General features: G+C 36.9%; 1 protein-coding gene across 1 annotated transcript; it reads right to left on the bottom strand.

Annotated features, from left to right (window-relative positions):
- Window positions 1-9129: 9129 nt before the first annotated feature.
- PTP4A1 (protein tyrosine phosphatase 4A1) lies at window positions 9130-15860 on the bottom strand. The gene is made up of 5 exons (XM_010125336.2): window positions 15724-15860; window positions 14047-14139; window positions 13528-13658; window positions 11754-11828; window positions 9130-10551 (listed from the first exon to the last, which is right to left on the bottom strand). Exons 1-5 carry the CDS (start codon window positions 15826-15828, stop codon window positions 10434-10436), a joined length of 522 nt encoding a protein of 173 aa, XP_010123638.1. The 5' UTR covers window positions 15829-15860; the 3' UTR covers window positions 9130-10433.
- Window positions 15861-15999: the final 139 nt, after the last annotated feature.

The following is a 15999-nucleotide window of genomic DNA, read 5'->3' as shown; positions in this document are numbered from 1 at the left end:
CCCTATTCAGTTCTTTTTTTTACACTTTCAAAGTCATGTAATTCCAGTGACCCGTCTCAATTTAATAGATTTTGCATACTTCTCTTTTGCCACGACCCACGCTGTGGCAATCCCTTTATAGTTACATTGCTTGTCATATAGGTAGTGAACTTGCCCACCTGTAGCACCTATGTTGTGGTTTAATTTAACATTAAAAAAAAAAAAAAAAAACAAACCCACACCACAATGGATGATTTAATAGGTGTTACAGAGATCTTTGTGCACAATGACAGATCAACTATACACAATTACAACTGCACCATCTGCTATCTTTCCTAGCAGTGTTTTTGTCATGTCATCCCTTTGCACATGAGCTGCTTGGTGATAGTCCAGATCTTGCAAGTTGTTTCTATGGGAAAGCAACTATTTGTTTTCAGCAAACAGTCTCCTGGTGCCCTGAACACAAGAGAAAGCAGCAGCAGCAGAAGGCAGTTTCTTTGCTTATAGTTCCAAGCCTCTTTCAGCCACAACTCTTTCCAAGAGGTTCCTGAATGGTTTTCCTTACAGCCCTCCCCTGCCCTTCCATTGTGTTCTTCTAAACACTGTTTTTGAAAATGTGCTGTACACAGTCTGGTATCATACTGGTCTTAAAACATGTCTTGCTTTTGAGTGCTAGTTACTAGTTCTCCAGTTGTCAAAATGTAGAAAGGAGTTAGATTGCTCCATACACTTAACTGGGTAAAGAAGTTATCGAGTATGGTAGCAGACGAACAGGTTTTCTCCCATGCCTGCAGAGTAGTATTTGCCACTGTCAAAAGCTGAGTTATGTTACAGCAGTAGTCCAATAACTGTTCAAACAAAGTCTCTCGGGAACATCTTATTTTGGATGGGTAAGTCTGTTTGAATTTTCTCAAGGTACTCGATTTAAGTGATTTTAAAACCCAAGTGTTGTATTTGTTTTGTAAATTATGTAACTTCTTAAAATGTCATACAAAGCAGAATTAGACCTCTGAAAGAAATTAAAAGATATATACTACACCAGCAGTATCTGCTGAATTTACAACACTGAACAAGCTTGTTTTTTTCCTACTGTATGTTTTCTGAAAAGTCATAAATATTACATTTGATCCTCTTAATAATTAGCCAACTGCCTTTCATACCACATTTACCATGACATTTCCCAAGGTGAACAGCAGACTGCCTGTTCACAATGTCCAGGACTTCCCAATATCAGTAGTTCAGGAAGCTCCTTATTTAGCTCAGTTGAAGCCTGCTGGATGAAAATTATTGTAAACTAGTAACCTTAGCAAAATTTAAAACTGTTAGTTCTTCAGATCATTTTTTTTCTTGTTGTAGTAAGAGTTCTTTGACTTTTTCAAATGCAGAACAGCCAATCACCTAAAATTTTCTAGTCCTATAGTGAAAATGCACATCTTTTTATTAAGAATATCTGATTTTGACACTATTTTTACTTTCATTGCCCATCTTTTCTTGCTTTATTTAGTACAGGAACTGTAACATATTCCACTTTACCCACTTTCCACCAAGTTTAAGATAAGATTGTTCTCTTGGGAAGAAACTCTTCAGCAGGGCCTGTTCTGATAGGACAAGGGATGATGGTTTTAAAATAGAGGGAGGTAGATTCAGACTGGACATCAGGAAAAAAATTTTTACGCTGAGGGTGGTGGAACACTGGAACAGGTTGCCCAGAGAAGTGGTAGATGCCCCATCCCTGGAAACATTCAAGGCCAGCTTGGATGGGGCTCTGAGCAACCTGATCTAGTTGGGGATGTCCCTGCTCCCTGCAGGGGGGTTTGAGTAGATGACCTTTAAAGGTCCCTTCCAACCCTATCCATTCTATGATTCTGTGAATCTTTCCACACCTAAAGACTCGTTAGCAGCTGCCAATCATTGGATCAAAGAGCAGCTGCATGTCATACTCTAGAAAGCAGCAGCAAACCATGCAGTTCCACAGGTGAAAGGGACTGTGGCTTTTAAAATCAACAATATTTCCCTGGATATTGGAAGTTTCTGAAGACAGAGGATCTTTAGCCATTGATTATATGACTAAAGGTAGATGTTAGTAGAGACACGAAACATACAGCAGCTACAAGCTATTTATTAAGAATTATCCAATGGAATACACAGATTCAAGATTTTGAAAAGACATTTTATCCCAGAAATCAAGATGAAGTTGCAATTATTTGCAGAGATTTGTGTAAGCCAGGCAAAAAAAAAAAAAAAACCTTAAATTAAGTTTTGGAGCGCTAGAGGAAAACAAACTACAACAGCTAGCACAAAACAGACCTTTGAGACTTATCTCCCAAACTAGTTTGGCCAGTTGCCTGTGGAACTCCTGCGAGAGTTTCTAGTGCTCTGAACTCTTGAGATCTCACTCCAGTACTGTTTACCTTAATTTTTGTGTTCTGTGGAGACCATCATATGGCAGTAATTGATAGTAAAAAAAAAAATTGGAATAAATGCTAATTTTATCATTTATCATGGCTTTTTTTTTCCTGTGTATTTGCAAGGTGAGATCTGAGAGAGCATCAATTATTATTCTAAGAAAATGTTATTCATATAAGTAATTTTCTATATATATTCCTGTAGCTTTATTTGTATATATTCTGGTGTGTACATATGTCTTGCATTAAAAAAACTATACAAATTTTCTCTAAGGCTGGATTCCAAATTGTGAGATTTCCTTTCTGCTTTTCTAGTAAGATTGACCATTGTGTCTCCTTTGCATGCATGTTCTCCATTCATCTCTACACTCTATGCCTGTTCAACAACCAGTTGTCGTGTTTTTCCTGCCAACAGGTGTGATATTGCAATATTGCATCAGGTAGCAGGTGCATGGGCATGGTGCTAAAAATACAGTCTGGCAATATGCCTTTTTGCTGAGATTGCTGAATTGTGGAGCTGTTCTGCTGAGTATCAGAGCACAGAACCAAGAGACCTTAAGGTGACCACTGTACAGAAATAAGCGAATTGTTTCTTAATCACATGAATATAAATAAAGAAAATGTAAATAAAGACTAAGGAAGAATGCAATAAAATAGGTTCCCTTATGAATGAAGAACATATGATACATTGCTCTGGAAAACAAAAATCAAATAAAAGACCTTAAACGATTCAAAGTTTTGATCTGATATTGCTAAAAGTCCTCCAGGCTGTTGGAGAAGGAATCTTATTAAGCACACATGCTTTATTTTGAATTCATCTGTCTTGGATAAATCTAACAAGGACTATGCATGCCATTCTGATCTTCCTCAGTCAGCACAGTTCTTGATCATGTTGCAGGTGTTATGTAATACTATTAACTAATTATAGCTATATATTTTAATATATTATATATAGGCTTACATATTATGTATTATGTATTTATTATTACATACACATATACATATACATATACAAAATGTGCAGTCCAAATAAATTGTTGAGAAATTCCATTCAACCTCTCTCTAGCCTTACATTATTATCTGTTACTCTCTCCTGCTTTGTCTACCGTAAAAATGTTATACTAAGTCTTCTTAGAACAATTTCTCATGACCTCTGGAAAATCCATTCTGCATTTTATTCCGCCTATGTCTTTCCCCTTGGAATTTGTTATTGTTACCATAGGCCCAAAGCTGCCCTACTCATTTTTTCCCCTTTCTTATGTAGAGATACTGCACTTGCTAATCTCCAGCTATACAGTACTATGATTGCAGTCTGAATGAGCGGGAACCTACATAGCTGTGCATCACAAATATTGTATGATGTGGGAGTGCTCACATGGATGCTGACTGTGCACCACTCAGCTCTGCTGTAAATCTATTCCTAGCTTCAGTGTCCTATCAACACAGACAGGCCTCTCTTCCCAGCGCTCCTCAGGGAGAGGGGTTGGGTACGCAGGGAGACAACTGCAGTTGCATGGTTCAGTCCCAGCCTTAGCTACAATAGACACAAAAAACTGTGCCCCTGGGTGCCTGCCTCTGACTTTGTCATAGTACACAAATAGACTAGAATAGCATAGAATAGAATAGAATAGAACAGAACAGAACAGACTACTTAAATTGGAAGGAACCTACAATGATCATCTAGTCCAACTCCCTGATGAATTCAGGGCTGACCAAGTTAAAGCATGGTATTAAGGGCATTGTCCAAATGCCTCTTAAATACTGACAGGCTTGGGGCATTGACCACCTCTCCAGGAAGCCTGTTCCACTGTTTGGCCACCCTCTTGGTAAAGAAATGCTTCCTGATGTCCTGTCTAAACCTCCCCTGGCACAGCTTTGAACCATTCCCATGCATCCTATCACTGGATACGAGGGAGCAGAGATCAGCACCTCTTGCCTCTGAACTTGAAATGTGAAGAGTCAGTTCTTCACAAATTTGGAGGCTGACATTTTCCAGTCTCCTCAAGTAGAAAATATAAAGCTTTTTGGAATTTCTTCTGTGTGAATTATTCTCATTCTACATCCTTATTTCCATAAACTTTATAGCCTTTGTCTTCTTGTTCAACACTGAGGCACAATAGAGAGAGATGGAGTTCAGGAGCAATTGAGCCAGCTGAACCAGATGGGATTCATGCAAGGGTACTGTTCAAGCTGGCTGAAGTCGTTGTGAGACTGCTGTCATATTTGAAGGGTCATGGTGATTGAGGAGCTTTCTGATTACTGGAGGAAGGAAAACTTCATGCATACCTTCAAGAAAGGCAAGAAAGAAGATCCAGGGAAACACAGACCCATCAGTGAAGCCTGAGAATGGGGGATGTAAAAAAGGTCAAGTCAGGTTTGTGATTAAACACAAATGTGGGGAAGTTTGCAGGCCTTCCATCAGAAGAATAGCCTCCCTAACAACACAAAGTGATTGGATATTATAAAATTGCTGGACTGATTAGATTAAAATGGGAAACAGCCACCAAATATCTGTCTAGAAAAAAAAAGCCCACCCATTAGCCAAATTAATCCTAACTGGATAAAGAGCTGGTCTCTACACTCCATGGGGGGATACTTGAGGCAGTGCCCAAGAGCATCAAGGCTATGTAGCTCCTGCCAGGTACCTATCCTCCATAGCATCCTACAAGGAACTGCCTGTTAGGAGGAAGGGGGAAGTAAGAATCCTGTCATACAAATGGTGGAGAGGAGAGTAGGATAGCCCATCCCTGGGATAGGGCGGGGTGTGTTACTGTGGCAAACCTTGCATATCAAGCTTAAAGGGATGATTGTACTTGCAGTACAAGGGAACGTCTTGATGGTTTTGCAGATCTGCTGTGTCTCCATTGCCTTTATGTGCTTTTATTGGGATTAATTGAAAGTTGTTGTAGAGTTGAATTGAAATGGTGAAAGTAAGTTCAGGATTTGCATGCCCTACCGTGTGATGCACAGATTTACTGGAGAAAGGAAGAAGGTAAACCAAGTAGTGTGTAGCCTCCTATTAGTACCAGCCAATGAAGTGTGTGACAATGCTGCAGCAGCACTGTCCCGTTCAGATTGGTATCATAGCTATGGTCCTGTGGATTGGAAAGAAGAGTTTATCGTCTTCAATTATTTTTCCTCCAAAGCCCAAATGTAATTCAAGTTCCATCTTCTTCAGAACAAGCATCTGTGAAAGTCACTGACAAAGTATTGTTATGTGCAAATTTATATGAAGAATAAGGATCTGCTACTGCTGTTACTCCACCAAGGAAGTGAAATTAAGACTCCAGCTCACTAGAAAACACTCTTTCCACATACTTATTTAGGTTTTGTTACACTGACACTGGTTATATGTGGTGTTGAGACTGAATGTCTTCTACTATTTGTGTATTTCTATGTTGAACATTCTCATGTATCTAAACACTGTGGTATCTGGTTTTCTTCAGCTATGCTTTGAAAGAGTTCACATTTGAATCAGAAATTGAAGCAGGCAACTTGACCTTCTGGCACCATCCTTACCGTTTCTTGTCAGACAACTATTTAACCACTGTTATCTCACAAAGATGTTTTCCACCGATAAGTAACCTGTGTTGTTTTTGAGATAATTAATTATAAATGCATTGAGGACAGAGTGCATTAGAACAATGTCTATCAAAATCAACAGCATCCATGCAGGCGATCATCAAGAGGAAAATAATGCCTAATGAGGCTTGTTGTGGTTACCTAAATCTGTATCAATAAATATAAAATCAGACTATAATTGTCAATATTTATTATACATTAAGAGCAGAGGATGTTGAGAGAAATACCTAGTGCTTTACTTGATTCTTTGAACTATTGCACTAAGACAAGTTAGGTGAGATTTATTTCATCTATCTGTAGATATCAACACTGCAAACTGAATTTGCTGTCCCGTGCTCCCTTTACAGACAATGCTCCCACCTTTAGAGGGCTCTTAATCAAACCTATTTTAGCTCTCTCTTAGCACATGGTTAGTTGCCTGAGAAGTGCAAAATCCCCTCTACTCACATGTAAAAGTCCATATTTGTTTAGATTAGTCTCTCAGCTATTTTTAAAAACCCACCAAATTTCAGCCTGATTTTAAGATTTGAATTCAACTTGTGAATTGTAACCATTCTTTTTATTATAGTGGTGATAACCTCAGTAGAGGTTACATAAATATGTTCAAAAAGACAATGTTGTTTCAAATATATTAGTATGATTTTTCCATTTGACAACCTCCCCCACACTTATAGAAAATACTTGCTTAATGACACCAAAATCCCAACAAATCTATTAAAATCTATGGATTTTTATGCATGGAGAACTGAAGACCAGGGAGATTAAGTATTAACTAGTTTTGAGTACTCAGTCTGAAATGCTTCAGGACTGTTCAGAAATATGTAGTACCACATAATTTAATATATAAGTACAATTTTCACAGACTTCACTTGAAACTGACTGCTCAGCACTTCTTAGAATCAGATGCAAGGGAATCATTTAAATTACACCTGATTTTGGATATCCAGTTATAGAGTATCTTATTTGCCTCTCTTTACTGAGCATTATTTAGGAACTACATGACAGAACAATATAGAGAATCAATCAGTTTTCTGCTGCAATAATTGCAAGATCACGCTCTCCCTCTACTTCTATGTCCTATAAATATTTAACTTCTGCTACACGCTAAGGAATTCTATAAATACTACCACCATTTACAAACCAGACTCACCCAAGCCATTAGGTCTACAGCACAAAACCTAGTCTAGTAGACAAGAATGTGCTATCATGTAATTAAGTACCGCCACAACGTAACTCTTTCAAAAAGGACAAAGCAGTTACATAGACATTCTAAGCATCTAAAATCAGATGTAACAGTGGATCCTGCCTTCCACGCAAGGTGGTAGCCTTAAGTGAAGGTACAGGAATTCCATGCAAGCTTTTCCTTTTCATTTGTAAATTCATATAATTTAAGTACAACTTTATTTAACTTGCTTTAGGTACTTCCATCTGCTATCATCGCATTTTGAGTGTGGTCAGGTCAACATTTTAGTCCCTAAAACCTACCAGAGTTGTTAGACAAAAAAGGAAGAGATATTTTCTGTTCCTTGAGGATTCATATCTAAATGCAGAAACAGTTCAGAAGTTAACTTGATCTTTGCTTTAAACACACATTCATTATGTAGAAGTTTTTCCTCTTTAGAAGATTCAGTTTACTGAAGGTTCAAAGGACCAAGCTCCCGTCGCTATAAACACAGCCTGCCAACCTGCGTAAATCACAGCAACACAGCAAAATCTGATGTAGGTACAGAAATTTCACTAATGAATTTACAGAAGTAAAAAACTCAAGACATTTTACTGGTAGTTGTTTTATAGATTCCTCCCAGTTCCATGAATGACCAAATTAATACTTTTAACTTTGTTTGGATACTAATCTGTGTTAAACGACTACCTTAAAGAAAGGTGTAGTGAGATGGGTGTTGGGCTCAACAAGTAATCAAGTAATAGGACAAGAGGAAATGGCCTCAGGTCACACCTGGGGAGATTTAGATCAGATTATTAGGAAAAATTTATTTACCGAAATGGTTGTCAAACATTGGACCAGGCTGCCCAGGGAAGTACCTGTGCCACCATCCCTAGCGGTATTTAAGAAATGTGTAGATGGGGAGTTTAGGGACATGGTTTAGAGGTGGACTCGGCAGCATTACATTAACAGCTGGACGCAATGATCTTAAAAGTCCTTTCCAACCTAAATAATTCTATCATTTATATGAACTCGCTGAACTACTGAGTTATAGCATTTTTCTAGGTTTTGTCTTTGTAGTTGTTCCTAAAGCCTAGTCTATCTTGACAATAGAAACACTGATTACTTTGGACTTGATTCCAAAATAAAAGGCCTTATTTCCTCAGGCAAATGAAGCTGTATTCCTTTAACCCAAATACCTTTTAAACCAAGTTTAACTTCCAAAGGAAAGCTGTACTAGTTAAGAGTTTATTTTACTACTTTACAGACTAAGCTAAATTATATTCAGTTTCAGGCATTTTAAAAATCATACAGAATTTCAAAGTGCTGAGACGATACCTTTCCAAAAGCAATCCTTCAGAAGTCTCATTGAAGCTTATGTTGTACATAGCATCCGACTTCAGCATTTAGAAAGGCAAGATATATTTAACCATAGCTTGATTTTAAGCAAACATGGGCCTGAGCTTATGTTCATCAGTAAGAACAACACCTCAGCTGGCTACTAACAGCGTCTTCAAACTTCTCAGGAAGTTTGGTCACCACTTCCTGGAAACTGAAATTTGCATAGGTCTCAGCTTTTGGGCACATCTCTTGTTTGGCCATAGCTTCAATCTTGACAATGAAGCATTGTATCATACGATCTTGTAATAAAATTCTAATGCTACTGATACAAGTGTTCTCCAAGCTTTACAGGTACATATTCTCTTCTGCATTTACTGCAAAGACAGTTTCCAGAACACTAAACTAGTACCCTATTTTAGTACTAGGGAAGGAAAGTCAAAATAAGCTACATACATAAAGAAATACTGTACTTTCTGCTGTTAGTTTTTGTCCACATTTATTTATGAGTAAAACAAACAGCAAACACTACAAAGGGGACACTGAGGCCTAGATTTAAAAAAGAAAACAGGTGCCTGGATAGATTCTGAATTTAGGCACCTCAAGACTGCTGACAAAGTACACAAAAATAAGTGAAAGTCATGAGCATTTCAGCAAACTTCGTAAGTGCATTTCAGTATTTATTTAGATGTTTAAGCTCTCGCACTAGATTTTACAAGCTGGTGAACACTGGCAAAATTATTTCTCCCACAGAACTATAACCACACATTCCCAAGACAGTATAAATATATGGTTGAACTAACATTAATACACATCACCATTTTATCAATTACATAATAAAACAAATTATCAAGTATCCAAATATTAAGTTACGCAGCTTGAAAGGCATACAAAATATTACGGAGGTCTGCCCAAGTCACAGCAGAAACTCAAGGAGGAAAAACAAAAGAAAAAAATAAATCACACTTTCAACAAAGCAATAGTTGGTAAACAACTTTCAATAGGTACAGTAAAAGAAACTACAGTTTTTTTCAGAAATTTTCTGATTAAGAATTTTTAGCTACAATAACAAAGCATTTCTACGTTTTAAAAAAATATTTACTGAAGTAAAGGGCATATTCTATACTTCCTGCACAAGACAAAGGCAACATTTTACTAGAAATATTAAATAGCCCCTCCCAACCTTTTCAGGCCCTCTGTTAAGTTGCACATGAAGTGCCAACATTAATTTTACTGTAAGGCTTTTTGTCTGGAGACATTAAAGACTTGTGTGCTTCTGTACAATTTAAAAGACTTTCTACATGAGTAACCAGAGAGTAATGATTTGTAAAATGGAGAGGTTCAGATAACAGAAAAGTACAGATGCTGGGGTAAAAAGTTGCTGTAATTCATAGTATTAAAAAGACAAACTGTGCAAATCCTGGTAATTCTAGTGCGATTGTGGGAGACAAAACATACAGTGAGCAGGCAAGACTATCTTAGAGGCCATATTCTTCAATATTGAAATGACTGTAGAAAAAAAAGATAGTAAGGTCCAGATAAGCTGGTAGTTCTCACGTCATCAGAACTATACTCATTTATAAGGAAAAACATTTAGCCGATATGCTGTGTATTTTGGCACCTAATCTCTCTACAGATTGATTTATTTTAGTACTCCAATTTTCAGTAGTTGAAACTAGGTGGGTAAGACTCAATGGCATGATTAAAGGATATTTGAACTGGTAATTAATGGAGAAGGAGACAGCTCAGAAACAGGGTACAGCAAAAACATTTACTGGGTCTCCAAACAGATCGATATTTATCTAAACATACAAGTTGCATTTCTACTAAGCCATTAGCCTATTAAATACTCCTAAGGAAGCTTCCTTTACTACTAAAAAATATCAGACTCATGTCTTCAGCATGCAGTCTGCTTAATTCTAGTTTCCATTCTTTAATTCCAAAGAAGTACTATAGGCTGTTGAGCTTTACTGAATACAACAATTATTTCGGTGACCATTGGAGTCTTTAAAACGCAGACGCATCTTGGGGCGGTATTTCTCCAAGTACAGAAGTTGCTTGCTGTTAAAAGCTCCACGCCGCTTCCTAGATGGAGAAAAAAAATATTTTAAACAGAACATTAATCAATCTACTGCCCAGTGAAATAACATCACCAACCAGAGAAAAATATTTTTAGGTCACTTAAAAAAACCTACCATTAAGTCAAGACTAACCAAAATAAGGGTAATTAAAAGTTAAGTGCCAGGAAAGAGGGTGGTAGCTTCCTTTCACAAATACTTTATTGGACCACTTACTCAAAGGAGTACATAGCATTTTAGACACTGTCTTAGTCTCTGATATACAAGCCAAAGATCTTAAGAAGAAACTTCAAAAGAAAGCTATAGAGCAGATGTGATAGTCTTCTTTCTTAAGAAACCTGAAGTTATTCAGTCTCTTAAAATAATTAAGAATAGTACAATATTAAGAAAGTACATAAACATTTTAACTCCTCATAATAAGAACATGAACAGAAACTGAGCTTTCTTAATTTTCTCAAATCAGAAGTGTGTGAAAGAAGGGCATAATTTTGTTGAATGTTTGGAACATGTATCCGGGTTTCCTGTTCCTCACTTTATATACATCAGTCTGTTAAGATGTACAAGATGAATTTAATTTTTTAAAGGCTTAGCAATTACACAAGAAGTATTTTGGCACTGTTTATATCAGCTGCACTTTTTAAAAAATATATTTGAAACCCGCAAAGTTAAGGTATTGACACAAAAATTGTTCTCGTCCAACTGACATAATTATAAAGAAAATCCAAGGAAATATTTTACTTCAGTAGACTACCAGAAAAAGACTATGAGGAACTGTTAATTACACTTTGATTTAATACAGAAGAAAGGATCCACAAATGTGAATGAGTGTTAGCTCTAGCTACCAGACAAAACCTAAATTTCAAAGGTATTTTGCCTCTCATAGACACAAATAATAAAGACAACTCTGCAAATCTAATTGAAAGTTAGGGGGTTTGGGTTTCATTTTTTTTTTTTTTTAAACTTCCTCAAGTAATTATTTACTGATTCTGGTTTCCACAGAAACAGAAAATATCCATTCCACATGCCAAGTCCTACAACACTGACTGTATGCAGTATGTGTGTTAAGTAGTACGTATGTACTAAATATCTTACCAAAAAAAAAAAAAAAAGAGTAAAAGACAAGAACAGCATTCAAAGTTTCCTTTAGTACCCAAAGATATATCAATGTGTCAAATCTTGGAAACAGCTAGATATTAGCTTCATACTTACTGTCTTATAAACTGCACTGCATCTTCATACTTCATTCCACATTCTATCAGTGCAAGAGCAACTAAGACTGGAGCTCTGGTAAAAAAAAAAATAAATCAGTTTAGCATTTGTCAATGCATACGTCGAAGAAAGTTTACTTTCCCAGTTCTCTTTTCTGTTCTCTATCTGATGTTTCTTCTCTGGGGAAGCAAAAAAAGACAGGCAGAAATAATTTCTACATAAACTGAGTCATCATACCATCTGTTTTCAAGCTACTCTTCCTCATTAAGAAAGGGGTTTAAATTAACTCTGGTCAAGCTTAGCTTTGTTCATTTGACTTTAGGTACGGGAGAGGACAGCAGGAATAAAATGCAAGTAATCTTTACATTTTGTTTCAAAGCAAATTGTTTGTGGCAAAGAGTTGCATATGGGCTTCTATTCCCACAAACAAGCATCCTTAAAAGTAGTCAGGAGCCTGAAGTAGAAATCAGAAGAGGGTCAGGTCCAATAAGAAATGACAAGTCCTAGAACTACCATCATAAGTTTCAGGAACAGACACAATCCACAGGCTGCTGCCCACCCCGCTAGGATTTCCTTGTTTGCCACAGTATTCTTCATCTGACAGAATACAGTTTTCAGTTAGGAAAGCTTGACACAAATAAAATACGTTAGCAATTTATGTCTCAAAAAACAAAACCCCAGAACAAAACCCCATGCCACACACTAGCAACAGACTTGGGTATCTAGTAGCAAGCTTAGGTGGGTTTCTATGTTCAGGGATTTAAAAAACCTTACACGATAAAAAGCTAGGATCTTCTTTTCAACTAGTTAACTGACCAATTTTGAGGAAAAAGCCAAGAGGTATTATTGTAGGCAGCTGAAGAGGACTTGTTTCAGTAGTATTCACCACTACAGTCAACTTTGTTATGCATGAAGCCATAATGCAAACAGTGAATAAGCTAGGCTTACAGACAGCAAGACTAGAAACCTCAGTTTTATACTAGAAATGCCAAAACACGTGGCTAGAATACGACAACTGCTTTTTTAACATATCTAGCTCCCAGGCAGCAAAACCATTATGTTCTCACAACTGTTGGAATTGTATTCAAGACAGTGGCAGCAACCAGAGGGAACAGAGGGACTAAGAGTAGAATATTTAGCATAAATGTATATTATATTAAAATGTTCTGTTTAAAATATTTTTTTCTCTATCTAGGAAGCAGCGTGGAGCTTTTAACAGCAATAAGACATATAGCAAAAATTTAGATGCTCAATGTTAGAAATAAGAGCTTTGGGACTTTGGAGAACACTTTTCATCCCCTAATGGGGATGAAAGTTGATCTTGATGTACCAGAGCACCCTATTTGTTTGTGTCTAATGGTTACAATACCCTTAGCACAAGGAGACTGGCAATACTGCTGAAATAGGAATGAAGAAACTTACAGATGAGTCACTAAACCCCAAATCTATTAGGAAAAAAAAAGGAAGCCTTAGCAAGACAAAAAAATATCAATAGAACACTCAACAATACGCTTGGTACAATAATATATTTGTTTACTTCATTCAGTAGTTTCTGTGCAAGAGCTGTGATAATAGCATAATCTGTTGACTAAAAGGCATTTATGTCTAATATACACATACAACAGTTTCCTGGCATCTGAACCACTTTTAAGTGTGAGGTCGTTCCAATACTACATATGTGACTATTTTACATTTGCCTCAAACTTTTGCGCTAAATCTTAGCAAGTCTTACCAGGGATGGCAATTCAACAGACATTTAAAAAACTTTACCCACCTTCCAAGACCAGCAACACAGTGTACAGCAATACAACAACCAGGTTCTTCACGAAATTTAACTTTAAGGAGGTTTAGCCAATCATCAACAATCTGGTTGGATGGTGGAGCACCATCATCAAAAGGCCAATCCTAGAATATAGCATGACATACACAAATACATAAAGATAGACCTCTTCATGCTTGTATGCTGTGTGGATACAAAAAAAAAGTATGTGAAACAATGGACAAAAGAGTTGACAGCTAAGGGAACAACTTAAGCTTATGGTTTTCTAATAGTATAACCATAGCAATATTAGGAATATATTCCTTTCAATCTACTTTTATTGAGCAAATTATTTTGCTCAAAACTGGATTGTTTTCCTGACAAGAGAGGATGTCCATACAGCTTTTGCCTCCATCAGCTGCTAGAATACACTTGTAGAGCTAATAAGGTGGTGTCATTTTTTTTTTTTTTTTTTTGAAGTGGGTGGAGGGAAGGGCATGGGTTGGTTTTAAACTCTGCTTCTACACTACTTACCAAAACCTGAATGCCTTCTTTCTCCACCGGAGCAGTGTCATAAGTAGCTTCACACACTCTTACCGCTGTGGTAACACCATATTTCTTAAGTTCCTAGGGAACGAAAAAAACCAAAACAAAACACTTGCTTTAAGAGTAAACTGACTTCACTTACCATTTAATTTTCTCAACAAGTTAGCTTATTAACTCATTACAAACGTTTCAGTAAGTAAACTCACACAAATGCTTGCCACTCTGTGAAGAACACAAAAAGCTGACACAACTGAAAACTTGTGTGCACTAATGCCAGATACCTTTGAGCTCTTCTGCAAACATTTCTGAAGATGACGTTTTGTTATGTTGCATCAGACTTTTTCCTTTTAAAATAAAATCCAGATAAACACTGATGAAGTAAGTAGTCCATGTCCAAAATAATTCCTTTTAAAGGAACGGGAAGTTCCCAGTTTGCAAAGCTACATAGTTCACTAGAAGCATTTGGAGTGAGGTTTAGATCCTCCCCTTTTCTCCCCTCTACTTGAAACAGGTTTGGAATATCTCTTACTAATTAGAATTATGAGCACAGAACAATAACTTATTCTAGTTCCTGAGTTATTGTACGTAGAGGATAGCACAATGGAAAATTAAATTTTGTTATTAACCTCTGTTAAAAAAAAAAAGCACTCATTCTTCATTCTCCCTCCAACAATCCATCATTCACGCTAACTTTCACAGTAATGACTGAAGCATAGCCTAAACATACTTTATCTAGCTGTGAGAGTATAAAGGCAAGCAAATGTTATCTCACTATGCTTGTAAATTATCCCACACGGAATGCACAACAGAGGTGTAATTACACCTAAAATCTTGCTAATGAGGGATTGCATTACAAACTCAGACCTTACCAGGAGGTAACTTTGCAGGAACCTATTGTTAGCATATATGCACACACTTTTAACTGTGCATTTTATAGCTCCAACATGCTAGACGCAAGTTTTAGATGACAAATTCAGATAGCAGCAGTATATGCCAAGCCAGCTGGTTTTAGTCAGTAAACAATTTCAGCAAGTACCAAAACACTTAAAGTAGGTTCAGCAGCTCTGGATGCAGAGCAACTCTACCACCACGAATTTCACTCAAGTAGAGGCTATGACACTCAGAGGATTCTCTTAAGCTACACTAGAACCATGATCTGTTAATACTGAAGGGAGATAAGTAGCGAAAGGACATTGCAATTTTGTTATTCGTTCCTAGGGTTCTGATTCAGTGTACAGTGCGTTGCTGTCTTTTTAATAATCACTATGCAATAAGCACAAGGAAACGTTACACCACTTTAGATGAATTTAAATGTGAGTTCCTACCACTAGCAAATCTTTGTATTGTTCTACACATAACTCTGCCAGATAATTCCTGTTTTCAGACCTAAACAATGTACTAGACAGTATAATTATTTCTTTGCTTCACTTTCAGAAGTATGTTTTTCTGAAGGCCAAAGAATATTTGAATAGATTTGTCTGTAGGTCTTCGAACCATGGTATCAGTATTTGAAAAACCTCAACATACAAACAGCCTCAGTACCTCTTCATATGGCTGCCACCTGTTATCAGCTAGTAAAGAAGGAAATTGTTAAAGCATGCTGTTCAGGCATTTAAAAAAAAAAAATGCACACACACATTGGTAAGAATTCTGTCTTGACCTTACCTCTATGAATTTGTTTAAGGTTGCATTGGTTGGATTGTGTGTGATTAAGAATCTCATGTTCTTGTAGGTGATTTCCACAGGAGCTGGGCGGTTCATTCGGGCCATATTGATTTAGTTAAACATGCAACAAGATTATGAAAGGATTAAAAAAATTCTAACACAGAAGTGATGTAGAGAAGCTGAAGTCTACTTCACTATACTCCACGTGAAATTCTCAGTGCTTAGAAGTATGAAGTTGAGAGCAATGGGAAATGAAATGAACCTCCTAACAAGAAG

The sequence above is a fragment of the Chlamydotis macqueenii genome, chromosome 3 (genome assembly GCF_036417535.1).
Source record: "Chlamydotis macqueenii isolate bChlMac1 chromosome 3, bChlMac1.mat, whole genome shotgun sequence".
Taxonomy (NCBI): domain Eukaryota; kingdom Metazoa; phylum Chordata; class Aves; order Otidiformes; family Otididae; genus Chlamydotis; species Chlamydotis macqueenii.
This window is presented reverse-complemented; position numbering and strand designations above follow the sequence as displayed.